At 39.2% G+C, this 15,000-nt stretch overlaps 2 protein-coding genes across 2 annotated transcripts in view; one reads left to right on the top strand and one right to left on the bottom strand.

The window, feature by feature from the left end:
• Window positions 1-3,042: 3,042 nt before the first annotated feature.
• Window positions 3,043-15,000, bottom strand: part of sax (type I BMP receptor saxophone) — a 19,963-nt gene continuing 8,005 nt past the window's right edge. The window contains exons 5-11 of the mRNA XM_070132966.1: window positions 14,668-14,891; window positions 11,684-11,788; window positions 9,803-9,912; window positions 4,259-4,535; window positions 3,966-4,099; window positions 3,533-3,758; window positions 3,043-3,316 (exon numbers count right to left, since the gene is read on the bottom strand). Of these exons, the coding sequence (XP_069989067.1) occupies window positions 3,176-3,316; window positions 3,533-3,758; window positions 3,966-4,099; window positions 4,259-4,535; window positions 9,803-9,912; window positions 11,684-11,788; window positions 14,668-14,891 (1,217 nt within the window). The 3' untranslated portion in view covers window positions 3,043-3,175. The remainder of the gene's footprint in view (window positions 3,317-3,532; window positions 3,759-3,965; window positions 4,100-4,258; window positions 4,536-9,802; window positions 9,913-11,683; window positions 11,789-14,667; window positions 14,892-15,000) is intronic.
• LOC113812958 (piggyBac transposable element-derived protein 4) lies at window positions 6,384-8,718 on the top strand. The gene is made up of 2 exons (XM_027364896.2): window positions 6,384-7,133; window positions 7,263-8,718. The coding sequence occupies exons 1-2, from the start codon at window positions 6,442-6,444 to the stop codon at window positions 8,599-8,601; spliced, it is 2,031 nt and encodes a 676-aa protein (XP_027220697.2). The 5' UTR covers window positions 6,384-6,441; the 3' UTR covers window positions 8,602-8,718.

The raw sequence follows: 15,000 nt of genomic DNA, 5'->3' as shown, positions 1-15,000 counted from the left end.
TAATTCATCAAGTTAATCAAGTTATCTAAATTTCTAAATTACCAGCAAACCACAAACACTTTACAAACTAAAACCAAAGTTCACATTCCATTTCTAAGTCTATTACTTTCACTGATAATTCAAGAAAGACCTTTCATAACATTATCTCTATTATTAACAAATAAATGAGAAAAATGCTATTCTTACCATTAGTTTAGTTTGTTAGCATCACACATTTGTTATCTACTGTATATGAATTGATTAATGACATCATGCAATAAAATTCTTGAAAAAATGCCATCTCCAAGAGCTTGCAATGTCATCTTGATTACAATAAAAGTGTTTTTATCAAGTTATTCTTTAACTTGGTCTAAAATACAACATGAATGTTTTACCAAGTAACAAAGGAGTCAAGTCACCATCATACCATCCTTATGGTGACACATCTGATTGCAAAGTATAAAATGGTAAGCATACACTGGAATTAAATTTCACATAAATATCTCCATACTAACCCTTTGGAGCCCCCAGAAAAAATAAAACGGAATTGTCTTCTTCCCTGGATGTAATGCTATTTTGAATGTTTATGCCAGTTTTTTTTATAACAAAACCTTGGGCCATACAAGATGTAACAAATTGTTTTGTGCTTCAAAAAATGTCTGACCAGCTTTTGACATCAATTTTTGTTTATGCAATAAACGCTTTAACTAAACAAGTAATGGACATATAAATTTCATACTTCGTCAACATTACATTGGCAAAACAATCATGAAATCTTGCTAACATACTACCTATGTTTTACAAAATATTTTCACTACTTATGCTTTGGTAACTACTATTTGGCTATGAAGCAATTCAAAAAAGTTTCAAGTACATCTATCAAAACAAACAGACTTCATACACTCTACACATCTGTCAAGATTATATGGTAATGGGCGGCGTGTTGCAGGCACTGGGGAAGCACAAGCTGTACAAGGACTTTCACGTCGATGAGTCGCATTAGACCCTGTGGACATCAACTGCCAAGTTAAGTGTCTCTGGTAGTTCACTGAGAATATATTGTGCAATGCTTCATGGACAGGAGCATCCAGTCTCGCTTGTGTTCAATGAAAACAGGTAGTGTAGCTATTGGCAGTAACACCCTGTTGTCTGAAGAGCATATGGCAAATTCTATATTTCTCCATGCTGGATTGATGCAAAAAAAAAAAAAAAAAAAAAAAAAAAAAAAAAAAAAAAAAAAGAGGAATTAAAAAATTAAGAGTAAAATGGTGAAGAGAGAAAAACTGAGAAGCACAATAATAATGATGATGATTATGAGGAGAATGATAATAATATGATAAAAATAATGATTATGATGGTGATGGTGATGATGATGATGATGGTGTTGATGATGATGATGCAAGAGTGATCATGATAATGGTAAGGATGGTGATGATAATGACACCATTGATAATAAAGAGAACTGGTGAAAAAAGCATACAGAAAAGAGGACAGATGCTCATGGACCTTTATTCCTAACAAAAGGTAAGAAAAAAAAGTACCAGGCAGGCAGAACAGTTTAAAAGCATCCTCAATCATAGGCTGTCATAGAAAGAAACAAAGAAAGACTGATGGAGAGGAAAAAAAACAAACAAAAAAACTGACAAAAGGCAAAGTATGCTTCTTTCAAAGAAACTATAAATCATGACGTAGGTGTCCTCACAGCTTAAAAAAAAAGATGGTGGAGAAAACAAGAACAAACATAAAAGAGTAAAAAATATAATAAAAAAGAAATGGAAGAAGAATAAAGGGAAGAAATACCATAAAAAAAGAAGTATCTACTAATTCTATGACCTGATGTTTATTCTATAGGCACACTGTATCCTAATCAACAAATTATTCGTATAATTGTACTAAGTATTACATCACTTTATGGGTCCTTCTCTCAATCCTGAAAAAAGTAAAAAGCTGACCACAATATCTCCTCCTTTTTCAGATACATAATTGGCAATGAACACCACCAAAAATATGAGAGAGAGAGAGAGAGAGAGAGAGAGAGAGAGAGAGAGAGAGAGAGAGAGAGAGAGAGAGAGAGAGAGAGAGAGAGAGAGAGAGAGAGAGAGAGAGAGAGAGAGAGAATATCTCACTATATCACCACACTCAGCCAATATAGTTCTATACTGTCTTCGACACTCATCTATGCTACTCTTAAGTAACATTCATGAACAAGATCAGTAATCTCATTGCTCTCAGAGCCAATACTGTATATAGTTTTCATTTGTATTCCACAACTTCTACAAAAACTAAACTACACAACTCCAGCGGGCATATACTTAAGTAAACATCCAACTAAAAACGTGTTTAGTGCCCTTATAATAATAATATTAATAATAATAATAAAAAAAAATCAATGATGCTGATAACATTATCATTTTGAATTATGGATTGCTCAAAACGATATATATAATAAGAAAGAAAATTAACAGGAAAAAGAAGAAACTAAGAAAAACAGGGAATATCAAAAGTAAATGATTGGGAATAAGGACATAGTAGGTGTTATTGTAGTAACAGCAACAGCAGCAGCAGTTGTGGTGTTATTTGTAAGTTAATAACAGTAATAAGTAAAAATGTTTACAAAATTCTGAAAATGAAATAAGATAGAAATGAGATACATACTGTATCTAAATCTTGTTGGTTAACCCTACAGATCAAATATTTTTATCATTATTATCATATTTATCATTATTACCCTTATTGCAAATGATAAAGAATTGTTAATTTTTGAAAGGCATAGTCCTGAATATACAATAAATTTGTAAATTCATTGTGGTTTACAGTCAGCTGCTGAACTATATTGTACTTTCACCTGCTATATGGATTGAAACCTGCAAAGATGAAAAAAAAAAAATCCTAAGTATTAGGGATGTTTACAAAATACATTCACCATTCTAAATGATGTGGCTAAAATTAAATTTTGCCCATTATTTTCTGTTTTACATAATCTTACATTTAGCACTGCAGCAATACCTAATTTGCTTAACTATACTTGAGTATTAAATAACATGTAGTAACAACAGTCCATTTTGATACTCTTTAGCAATACATATTTTCACCTAACAAAGCCAGCTGCACTGTGCTGGAACCAGCAACACAATGAGTTCACATTTACCCATTCACTCATATACAATTTGAACTTTGAATGACAAATGTTCTTGTGTCAACAGTCAAATTCCAGTTTGATTTTCGTCTCTTCTTGTGCCAACTTAACCAACGATTTCTTGACTCTGAGGGCTGTCAGTCGAACACTAGGGTTCTGATGCCAACATTCACGGATGATCTTAGACATTCCTGTCAATACCTGAAAAAAATATATTGATAAATATATATACATATTCTAATTATCATCATCTATTAGTGATCAACTCTTAGGAAGAAAACCAAAAGAACACTAGAAAACAAAACAAAATCTTGAGGCTCTTGCAAATTGCAAAAATCAGAAGTGTATGTATAAACCCTTTCCATAAAACTGGACAAGGAACATTCCACACCAACATAGTCATCTCCATTCACTTACTGGATCACTTGTCCACCTATTGGGGATGACGGGTCGATATTGATCCACACACACCACCTTCTTCATGTCATCAAAGCTTGGGTCATTGGGAACGACATCATAGAAAGGAGGCTTGTACTCATCTATGATTCCATTGGATATGCATCTTCGGCAAACTTCCCACAGAACCAAGCCAAGAGCATAGATGTCCACTTTACGGAAGGACTCGAACACAGTCATGTTAATCCTAAATGTAAAGAAAGCGATGGGATGCAATTACTCAAAATCAATTCAAAAGTTTTAAAAAAGGACATTCATATCAATATATATGTCGTAATCCCTCATACAAAATAGAGTTCATATTTCTTCATGTATTGATAACTGAATATATGTTTATCTTTGCTCTGATACATTTACAGGCATCATATTTTAACAAAAAGGAAAGAAAACTCACGATTCATTCAAAACTTCAGGGCTCATGTAGCGCTTTGTCCCTACTCTGGGATTATTGCCTATGTTGATCTCCCCTGTAGTTTGAGTGTGCATTACAGCAAGTCCAAAGTCGGCAATCACACATGTCCCATTCAGCTGTAAATGAAAGGGTTGCTTTAATACTTGGGTCTTTCAATGAAGTGTCAGTTATAAGGTGCACATAAAATAAATAAATTAATTAATAAATAATACACATAATGAACTGCTACATAAAAACTAACTTACAAACACATTTTCTAGTCCTGGTAAACTCACCTTTACCAAAATGTTCTTTGTTTTGATATCTCTATGGGCAATGGCTGGTTTTCCTTGTGTACCAAATATTTCCGTATGCAAATGAAGGAGTCCATTGATGGCTGAGAGGGCAATGTTAATCAGTGATGTGTGGTCCAAGGTATGAATATTCAGGTAGTCGTGCAGAGAGCCACGAGGATGATAATGAGTGACCAGCCAGAGTTGAGTACATGCCCCACGAGATGTCATGTCCGATCCATAGAAGCCAAGGATGTTCTCGTGACGGAGCAGCACAGTGCTGGGGGAGGGGAACGAAATCTTTGTTATTGTTCATTCAATACATTTGACCTTTACTCTCAAAATCATCTTTGACTACTGTCCATTCATGAAGTCAATACCATTTAACCCATTACTTTTTGCCTATGTTTGCATCATGTAAGTAATTGTAGGGGACTGTGTATAAATTTTTAGAGAGGGAAAATTTAAGATTGGATATAAAAATCACACATAAACTGATCAAATAGCAGACAATGTTCTCTACTCTCTGAACCCTGAATCAAAAAGCAAAATATAGAGCTGCAAATCAAAGTTTAACTAAATCTCTGGAAAGTGAAGTTTTAACCTGTTGATGCATGGAGTGCATGTATAAATGTTCTGTCCACTGTGGTTTTAATTTTAATATTCTGTTTATCCGAGAAGTTTACTAGGCCAACCTGATCTTGCCTAATCTGAATTTTTGATAAGAAAAGTTCTTACATCTATTACTATTATTGCTAACAATCATTAGGTTAATATCAACCTGCATATACAGTCCTAGGTATATATATACATATATATACTTTTTTATTTTTGGTGTGCAAATTTTGTTCCATACAGATGGCTCCATGAGTGCTCAACTGATTTCTACATTCTTTAACCCACTAGCGACGGTATATTTTCAAACCGAAAATAATATTTTCCAGGCGGCTTCAAAATCAGCATGCGGGTGAGACCAGGAAACTGCTCCGGCAGACACCCGCAAGTGGGTTAAATTCTAAAAATCTATGGCTATTGATATTGATGCTGTTACTAATCACTGAAAATATGATAATCATAATGTTATTACAGTACATTTAGCAAGAAAAAATAAAACAATCTTTCAAGGAGAAGAGTAAATGGGTGAGACAGGACTAGTAATTAACCCATTCCCGCCGGGTGGCATGTACGTACATGCCATGGCATGCCGAGGCCATATGCCGGGTGGCATGTACATACATGCCATAATTCGCCACTCCCATTTTCCGGTGGCATGTATGGCCATGCCATGATCTTTTTTTTGCAAATACGGTAAAATATTCTTTTTATGATACTGAAACATTGATGGATTAGTTTTTTTATAAATATGATCATTTTCTTACATAAGACGTACTCTGGCTTCAGAGGCAAGCGTCTGAAAAATTACGTTGACAATCGGCCCGCGACTCGCGAAACAGGTCGGTCGCGGCGTGATTCGGCGCCCGCGAGCGCGTGTATGCATTACTATTCGCGTGCGTATATATGTGTGCGTGGGCGTGCGCGCGCGCATCTGTATATGATTCAGCGTGTGTGTATGCAGCAATAGTATTTGTGTGCGCATATATGTATGCGTGTGCGCGCTCGCGCGTGTTTGTGTGTGACCCAGCGTGTGTGTATGCAGCAATAGTATTCGCGTGCGTATGCGCTCTCGCGCGCTCACGTGTGTGTGTGTGATTCAGCGTGCGTGTATGCAGCAATAGTATTCGCGTGCGTATATATGTGTGCATGTGCGCGCTCGCACGTGTGTTTGTGCGTGTGCGTGCTCGCGCGCGTGTGTGTAATTCAGCGTGTGTATGCAGCAATAGTATTCGCGTGCGTATGTGTGCGTGTGCGCGCTCACGCGTGTGTGTTTATGTGTGTGCGTGCTCACGCGCGTGTGTGTATGCAGCAATAGTATTCGCGTGCGTATATATGTGTGTGCTCGCGCGCTCGCGTGTGTGTGATTCAGCATGTGTATGAAGCAGTACTATTCGCTTGCGTATATGCGTGCGCGTGTGTGTGCGAGCGTTCGCTCGCGTGTGTGTTTGTGTGTGTGTGTGTGTGTGTGTGTGTGTGTGTGTGTGTGTGTGTGTGTGTGTGTGTGTGTAAAAAAAAAAAAAAAAAAAAACAGCAATGAGACTAATATCAAAGCAATGGATAGCAAATAGAAAATGAAGAAAAAGAGAAAAGAAAAGAGAAAATCACCGCAAACGAGGCTAATGGTAGTTGAACGAGGGAACGGGGCGCGAGGTAGTTTGCTTGCCGGTGGATTGTTATCGAACCCGGTGGATTGTTCGAGAACCAGGGAAATGGCGCAATCTGATTGGTTGACGAAGGTAATATATAGAGGTGTGGTAGGCAGGCCTATTCAGTCTACGTCTGCCTTGAATACCCTGAAGATGCCTCGGAACACGCGCACTTCGTCCGCTGCCGCTGCTGTCTCTCCCGATGACCCTCAGCCTTCCACCTCGGCTGGCCCCTTGAGCTTTTACGACGACTCGTCGGATGATGAATCCGGCGAGAGGTTCGTGCCAAGGGGTCGGGTCCTCATCGAGGACAGCAGCGACAGCGACCTCGGTAGCGACAGCGGCGATGATTCCGATCTAGATTACGTGTCTCACGACACGAGTCTAGATGAGGATGAGCCGCTGTCTGCTTACGCTCGGCGGTTGCGGGAGCGGAATTCTCCAGGACAGCCTGGGTTCCGGTGGAGGAAGAAGGAGAATGTACCCACAAGGTATGGTTTCAGGGCCCAGCCTGGGGTCAACACCCCCGGGGTGGACTCTGACTCCAGCCCGCTGGAACTTTTCTCCTTGTTCTTCACCGAAGAACTCATGGATATGATCGTCCGCGAGACAAACCGGTAAGTTCACGTAATTTTTTGTTTCATTTACATATTTTTGTCAAATTGAATATATAATATATATATTATGTGAATATATAATGATTACATTGTGTACAATGACTAATTTTTGCATTTCTATCTTTCCAGGTACCACCGTCAAAAGCCAGGGCCCAGTTCTTCTCATATGAAGGACTGGGTAGACACCTCTGTCTCGGAGCTTGGTGTCTTCATCGGCCTCAGGATGGCCATGGGGATAAACCAAAAGCCCGAGCAGAGGAGTTACTGGTCGACCGACCTGTTCTACCACAGTCCCCTGTTCCCAGTGACTATGACGCGGGATCGTTTCGATCAGTTGAGCCGCTACCTCCACGTGGTGGACAACGAGGGGAGTCATCCCCCCGATGACCGCCTGTGGAAGTTGCGGCCAGCTATCGAAATTCTCCAGCGTCAGTTCTCGTCGGTCTTTACTCCTCCCAGGAGGATTACAGTCGACGAGAGTCTCTGGAAATTTCGGGGGCGCTTTGTAGCCGTGACCTATAACCCCAGCAAGCGCTCGCGCTTTGGGGTGAAGGTCTACAAGCTCGCGGCCAGTGAAGGCCCGAGCAACGGTTACATATGCGCCTTCGAAATTTACACGGGCAGGGACAGAAGCGACATACCCGCATCCCAGAGGGCTGTCATTCACTTGATGGGCGCAGCGGGCTTATTTGATAAAGGGTATGATCTGTATACCGATAACTGGTATACTTCGCCTACCCTTTTTCATTACCTGCAGAGCAGGCGCACGAACGCGATTGGTACAGTACGTACCAATCGCAAGTTCATGCCCACTGATCTGCAGGTAAAAGCCCGCGGACAGGTGGACAGTCGCAGCACGCCTACAGGCATGTTGTGCCTGCAATGGCGCGACAGGCGTGTAGTGACGTTGCTGTCGACTGTCCACAAAAGCGAGATGGTCGCCACCCGGTCCCGCAGTGGGTTTGAAAGGATCAAACCCAAGGTAGTCGTAGACTACAACTGTGGGATGAAGGGGGTCGATAACAGTGATCAGCTGGCTGTATCGTACCCGAGCACTCGCAAGTCCCTCAAGTGGTACAAGAAGGTTTTGTTCAACCTTGTTGATATGACAGTCGTCAACGCCTTCTCCTTGCACAAGGTGCTCGGAGGGCGATTGACTCAGCTGATCTTCAGGAAAAGGCTGTCTGAAGGTCTCATGCAGCTGGGGAGTCGCGATGGTAGAGAGGTCAGGTCGCGGTCACGGTCCCGGTCCCGCTCCCGCTCCCGCTCTCCGCGCCCTGCTCCGGCTCTTCAGGGTATCCATTGCCAGATTTCGACGCCTCACGACCGATACCGTCGGTGCAAACTGTGCTACTCTCGTGGCGTGAGGAGGATGACCAAGATGATGTGTTCAGGGTGTGATGTTTCTCTCTGTCGGACTTCCTGCTTTGAGGAATATCACACTCTGAACGCATCTACGTCTAGGTGATCCTCCTCACGCCACGACCTTGTACATATTGTATATATTTTACTTTCGTAAATAAAATACGAAATGTGAAAAAAAACTTTCTATATCCTCATATACCACACTATTTCTTTACACACCAATATGAAAAGAATACTCAAGAAAATAATCTTGATATAACATAAAATATTGAAACACTGAAAAGAATGAAGAAAAGAAAGAAGGAAAAAGAAAAAAAAGAAAGAAAGCTTCTTTACAGGACTTGATCCAATGATATTGAACAAATACGACTCCCAAAAATAACTTACAACAGGAATAAAAAATAAAAAAAATATGCGTATTACGTATAAGATGTGATAACGTACTTATAAAACTACACTGAGAAGAGAAATTGAAAGCTATATCTTGCTCATGAAGTAATAATATAGACCTCGTGTGAAAACTTGGATAGTTTATATGATAACCTAAAAAAATGAATAAGGAAATTCAACAAAAAAAAAACTATGGTTATAAATACGATCATACATCAAACTGCTTACTTTATTCAGAGTAAAGGCGAATAATTATCAACTGTGGAGTCTATACTACGAAAAAACTGTCATACATACTTGACTTTTAGGAAAACATAGCAAATATATACCTTAGGAAATAATAACAAAAAAAAAACAAAAAAAAATCTTAGTGATACAAAGAAAAGGCAAGGAATGCTGGTATTGCGCGTGAGCGGTCGCGCGCCATAGGGATATGGCACGGGTCCCCGGCAGCAACGCCCAGGCCGCTGCGAATACTACCCGGGGAAAGGGTCGCGCGCATCGGAAAATGACCCGTCGGGATTGGGTTAACTCCTTGGTGACTATGAACTTGTGGAGCCATCACAGTAGACATGCCATCCCAGGTTCAAAAAGATAACATTAATAATAATTGTATTAAAAATAAAAACTTTTCCCCCAAAACTTAAAAGAACAAAATAAAATGATGAGGTCAAGCTAGCCTACTAACTGAATACCTGGTGACTAAGCACTTGTGAAGTCATCAATGCATAAAAGGGATGATGATGATGATGATAATAAAAGTAGAATCAAAATACATATAAAATAAAATATCTATACATATATTACTGTGGCTAGTAAATACATCAAACCCATTTACACTAATATGTATACTAAAATGTACAAAAGAACTTTTATTTCAATCATTTAACATACCATGATCACATGATTCTCACCTATAGATTTCAGTTTCTCTTGCCCACGATGCTTCATCACGTGAGAAAAAGATCTTGACAGCAACACTCTCTCCCTGCCATATACCAAGCCATACCTCACCATAACGACCCTAGAAAAAAAAAGGAAATTTAAATCAATCATAACAATAGTAGTAGTAGTAGTAGTAGTAGTAGTAGTAGTAGTAGTAAAAATAGTAGTAGAAGTAGTAGTAGAAGTAGTAGTAGAAGTAGTAGTAGAAGTTGTAGTAGTAGTAGCAGTAGCAGTAGTAGTAGTAGTAGTAGTAGTAGTAGTAGTAGTAGTAGTAGTAGTAGTAGTAGTAGTAGTAGTAGTAGTAGTAGTAGTAGTAGTAGTAGTAGTAGCAGAAGTAGTAGCAGAAGTAATAGTAGTAGTAGTAGTAGTAGTAGTAGTAGTAGTAGTAGTAGTAGTAGTAATAGTAGAGTAGTAGAAGTAGAAGTAGAAATAGAGTAGAAGTAAAGTAATAGTAGAATAGAGTAGTAGGAGTGTATAGTAGAGAAGTAGAGTAGAGTAGCAGGAGAGTAGAGCAGTGGGAGAGATGAGTAGTAGCAGAGTAATAGTTGCATAGAAAAGTAGGAGAGTCGAGCAGTAGTAGAGCAGAGTAGTAGTAGAGTACTAGAAGAGTAGAATAGTAGGAGAGTAGAAAAGTAGTAGAGTAGAAAAGTAGTAGAGTAGAAAAGTAGTAGAGTAGAGTAGAGTAGTAGGAGAGTAGAATAGTAGTTGAGTAGAGTAGTAGGAGAGTAAAGTAGTAATAGTAGTAGAGTAATAATAGCAGTAGAGTATAGTAGTAGTAGTACAGAAGTGGTACAGTAGAGTAGAGTAGAATAGAGTAGTAAAATAGAGTAGTAGTAGAGGAGTAGTCAAAAAGAGCCTGGCTTACTGGCAGTGCTACAGCACAACTGATAATGAATATAATTTGACTATTATTTGAGTATATGTTTTTGCTTCTTCTCAAGTAGATATTCTCATCAATTCATAGTAATATTTCTCAAAGACTATTAATCACATTAATACCAGAATGTGTGATAGACAAGTTTATATAGTTCGATTCTCTATGTCTTTGGTTAGTGGTGGTGCAAACAGCCTCTTACCACTTGTCACTTGGTCAAGCTGATCATGATTAAATGGTAGGAGGTACAGTTGCAAAACTTTTCCTTTGAAAAACTACCTTATGTCCACTATAGTCTTTGTTTTCCTTTTATAACGGCCACGGCAATCATGATAAATGTTCATTATAGCGACTACTGATTTCACAGTTGTGAAAATGAGTAGTAAGTAAAAAGTAGTATAACCAATGTCCCAATGATTTTATGTTTCAACTTATTAACAATACCCTCTCTTCCTTACTTTTCATATTCTTTCCTCAGGCTAGCTCACAATTGCATACATGAATATTTGCCTTACAAAATTAACTGCAGAATTCAAGGCAGTAGAGCATTCTTTTATTGTGCTATATATTTCATTGAGAGCTGCTATCAGCTTATGGCTTAGACAGCAAATGATGATGAATGGTATATGTTGTCTATGACTAACGAAAGGGTGTGTAGTACAGCATAGTATAGTAGTACTAGTAGTAGAATAGAAAAAAACAGCTACAATAGTAATAATAAACAATTCAATTCAGATGCACAACTAAATCATGTTATAGAATAAAATTCTTTAGTATGTCACAAGTATAGTTTGTACCATTTTTTTGGCCTTTACAATATGGTCAATACAATCTGCTTTCAAAAACATTAACAGGAATTTTCTTTATTTACATTCATGAAAACTTGACAAGTTAGTCAAAAGAAAGTAGTCTATGATATGAGAATCCTTACCCTTGAATAGGTTTATGTGCATATATAATTTGGCAAGTACATTACCTTTCCAATAACTTCTGCAAGCCAGATTTGTTTGGCAAGAGTACGTTGGATAAGCAAAGGTAAACCTGAGCCACTTCCTGAAGTTATGGAGTCATTAAAGATTTCCTGAAAAAAACAAATTTCTTTCAGTGGTTACATAGAAGTGGTATTAAGTGGTTAATGGTTCATAGTTTAAACAAATAAATGTGCTAGACATCTAAGGTCATATAGTACTTCGGTAAAGTATTGTGGTCGTAAGGGTAAATGAGTTAACAATTAGTACAGAGTGTTAAATGTCAAAGGTTACAGTGTTATAGGATAATCTGATAAGGAAAAGGGTAAAGAGGGGATGAAAATGATGTAAATCAGACATTAATAAATGAAAGGGTTAAGGGTATAGGGTGACTGGATGGAATGGGGTGTATCTCTTGCTGGGGAAGCTATAGTAACATTCCTTTAATGAAAAACTGGTAAAAAAGCTGTTATTAAATAATCAAGAGAAGTAGCAGGAGAAGAGTCTTGGGGATTAGATAAAGGGACTGGGGAAGGGGGTGAAGTATCAGGAAGAGCGTCAAGAGAGGAGGAATCTGGAGGAGGACACTGCTGCAACAGAAGAGATTCCCATGAGTATCCAGGTGAGAGAGGGAAGGATAATGGAGAACAAAAAGGGAATAGTGTACATGGAGAAGGAGAGGATGGGGTTTGTTGGGAAAGAGTAGGAGGAAGAGGAGTAGGGGGAACCTGCCGAGGCGGAGGATGGATATCGGCAAATACTTTGAATGTAGTGGGACTAGGAATAGAGGGATTGGAGGCTGGATGAGGGAGCAGAACATTTTCTTGGGTCATGTCTAGCAATTTTTGGATGTCTTTAAGAGTTTCTGGAGGGGATTGCGTAGGGAGGTCTGAAAAATGAAGGATCTCTTGTGAGAAGAAGAAAAGGAGGTAGATGTTCGAGGAGCAGAGGAAAAGGAGTGTATGAGAAGGCGAAGATGGAGTAGAATGTTTGGGTTCTGGTGCAATGCGTAAAGTGAGGGGGAGAAGAGGTAGGTATCGGAAAAGTGGTAGAAATTGGAGTATCTAGATTTAGAATGGATAAGGGATTTGATTGGCAGACAGGGAGAGTAGAGCTAGGATGGTTCAGGGTAGAGGGAAGAGATACTGGGGGAGATGCAGAAACATCTTGTGGAGATAGGGAAGGTACTGAGCAAAGGACTGTTTTGGAATAGGTAAGGAGAGAAAAACCACGTCATTGTGCTTCCTGTCTAGTCTTACGTAGGGTGAGGCCTAGTTTGAATCTGAGAACTGCAACCTCACATTCGTGTGTATAGGCAGGGCAGCTCCGTTAAAATTTGTTATGGGAGTCACCACAGTTGGCACATGTACAGGACTGAGCAGGGCCATTTGAACAGTCATGACCAGGTTGGGCATATAGAGGGCAGCGGGCTGTGAAGGGACAGTGTTTGGCTGGGTGGCCAAAAGAGCAATATTTCTGACATTGACTAAGAAGGGATCGATATGATCAGACATGGTAGGACAATCCACCAACATAAACTTCAAGGGGTATGTCATGTCTACGGAAGCTAATGTTGGCAATATTGATATGGGACTTATGTTTGCCTCTTGGAGGAATAGCGTAGGACTGTACTGCTACTGCATCATAATCAGTAAGATAGGTAAGTATGTAATTTTCATATCTGACCAATTCTTGTCATACATGGGATAATCAGTCAGGATAGAAACAGTTCCAGTACAAGTATTAAGAGAGAGGTAAGGTTCAGCAGGGATGGGCTTGCCAGTAAGGTCAGCTAGGATAGATAGTCCATGAATTTGGGATTCTGATGTAACTGTGATAAGTCATGAACAATCAGAGTGACTGCAAAAGGTAACTTTACCTACTTTTTTTTGGAGGCACTGTTGAAAGAGAAGGGAGCCTTGGGGGAGGGGGGGGGATCACAAAGAATGGATCCCCCTTGGCCTGGCCAAAGAGAGTACTCAAAGGGTTTGCAGAGGGAGAAGCAGTAGAAGGATAAGGGTGCATGAAAGATGGGGTGGTGTGGTGTGGAGTAGTTCAGTGGGGGGGCGAACAGTAAGGATGAAGAGTAGTAATAAGGGAAGAGGGGGTAGCCATTGAAGAAGTCTGTGCAGTAGGAGATGGAGAAGAGAATATTGGGAGAGAGGAAGGGGTGCATTCTGGAGGTTGAGTAATAACTTGGGTGGGTGATTCAAAATGGATAGACTTGTCAGTAAACGTCGAGGGGTTTTAGAATCAGTAGTCAGAGGCATGGTTAAAGGCGTCGGAAAACCATCAAAATCGAGATCAGATAGGCTACTTAATGAAGGGGTAAGCCTTAATGCCCTTATTAAAGATAAGAAATCTTCATTATTGGACATGGTGAGCCTGAATAAAATGGGGAAAAGAAACGGTCAACCCCTCAGGGCCCTATATGGGATAAGATCTAGGCAATTAACCAAGGGAATACTGTGTCTATGGCTCCAAGAGGCCATTCATGACTGACATAAAGCCAATCTTTCATCCTTTCAGCATGGCTCTCACACCTTAGGAATGGGACAGAAGATGGAGATGAAGAAGATACAAAAGAGGAATGGAGGAGAAGAAAAGACCAAACAAAATTAGTTGAAGCGAGGGCTGAAGTCCAAGGTAGGGACAATCCGTACATTGGGCTCTAGTCTTTGTCTCCTAAGCCCTACCACGACAATAACGAGCAAGGTACTGGGAGGGAAGTGGTATAAAAAATAATGGAAATAATAACAATAATATAAATAATAATATTAATGATAATGATGATAATAATAATAATGATGATAATAATAATAATGATGATAATAATAATAATGATGATAATAATAATAATGATGATAATAATAATAATGATGATAATAATAATAATGATGATAATAATAATAATAATAATAATAATAATAATAATAATAATAATAACAACAACAAATGAATGGATCACATTGCCTTGATGACAAATACATACCCTTAGTGTTGAGTCCCCTGCAGCAGTTGCCCTCAGTTCATCTCTATACATGGCATGAGGTAATGGCAAGGCAGATGAAGCTGCAGCAGATGCATAGGCTCTCATTCTCCTCTTGTGTGCATGTTGCAGGAAAATGATTACAAGAATAGCAGTAATCACAACCAAAAGTACTGGCACCACATGGAGCACCAAAACACTCATTATTTCTGAGTCTTCCCCCTTCCCTGGAAGCAAGCAGAAAAGGAATGTCATGACTTACACTAAAAAAATGTATACGCAAGACTCTATGACCATTCAATTTACAAAACAATGTTATGTCATTTTCACAGTAGA

Source organism: Penaeus vannamei, chromosome 18, assembly GCF_042767895.1.
Source record: "Penaeus vannamei isolate JL-2024 chromosome 18, ASM4276789v1, whole genome shotgun sequence".
Classification (NCBI taxonomy): domain Eukaryota; kingdom Metazoa; phylum Arthropoda; class Malacostraca; order Decapoda; family Penaeidae; genus Penaeus; species Penaeus vannamei.
This window is presented reverse-complemented; position numbering and strand designations above follow the sequence as displayed.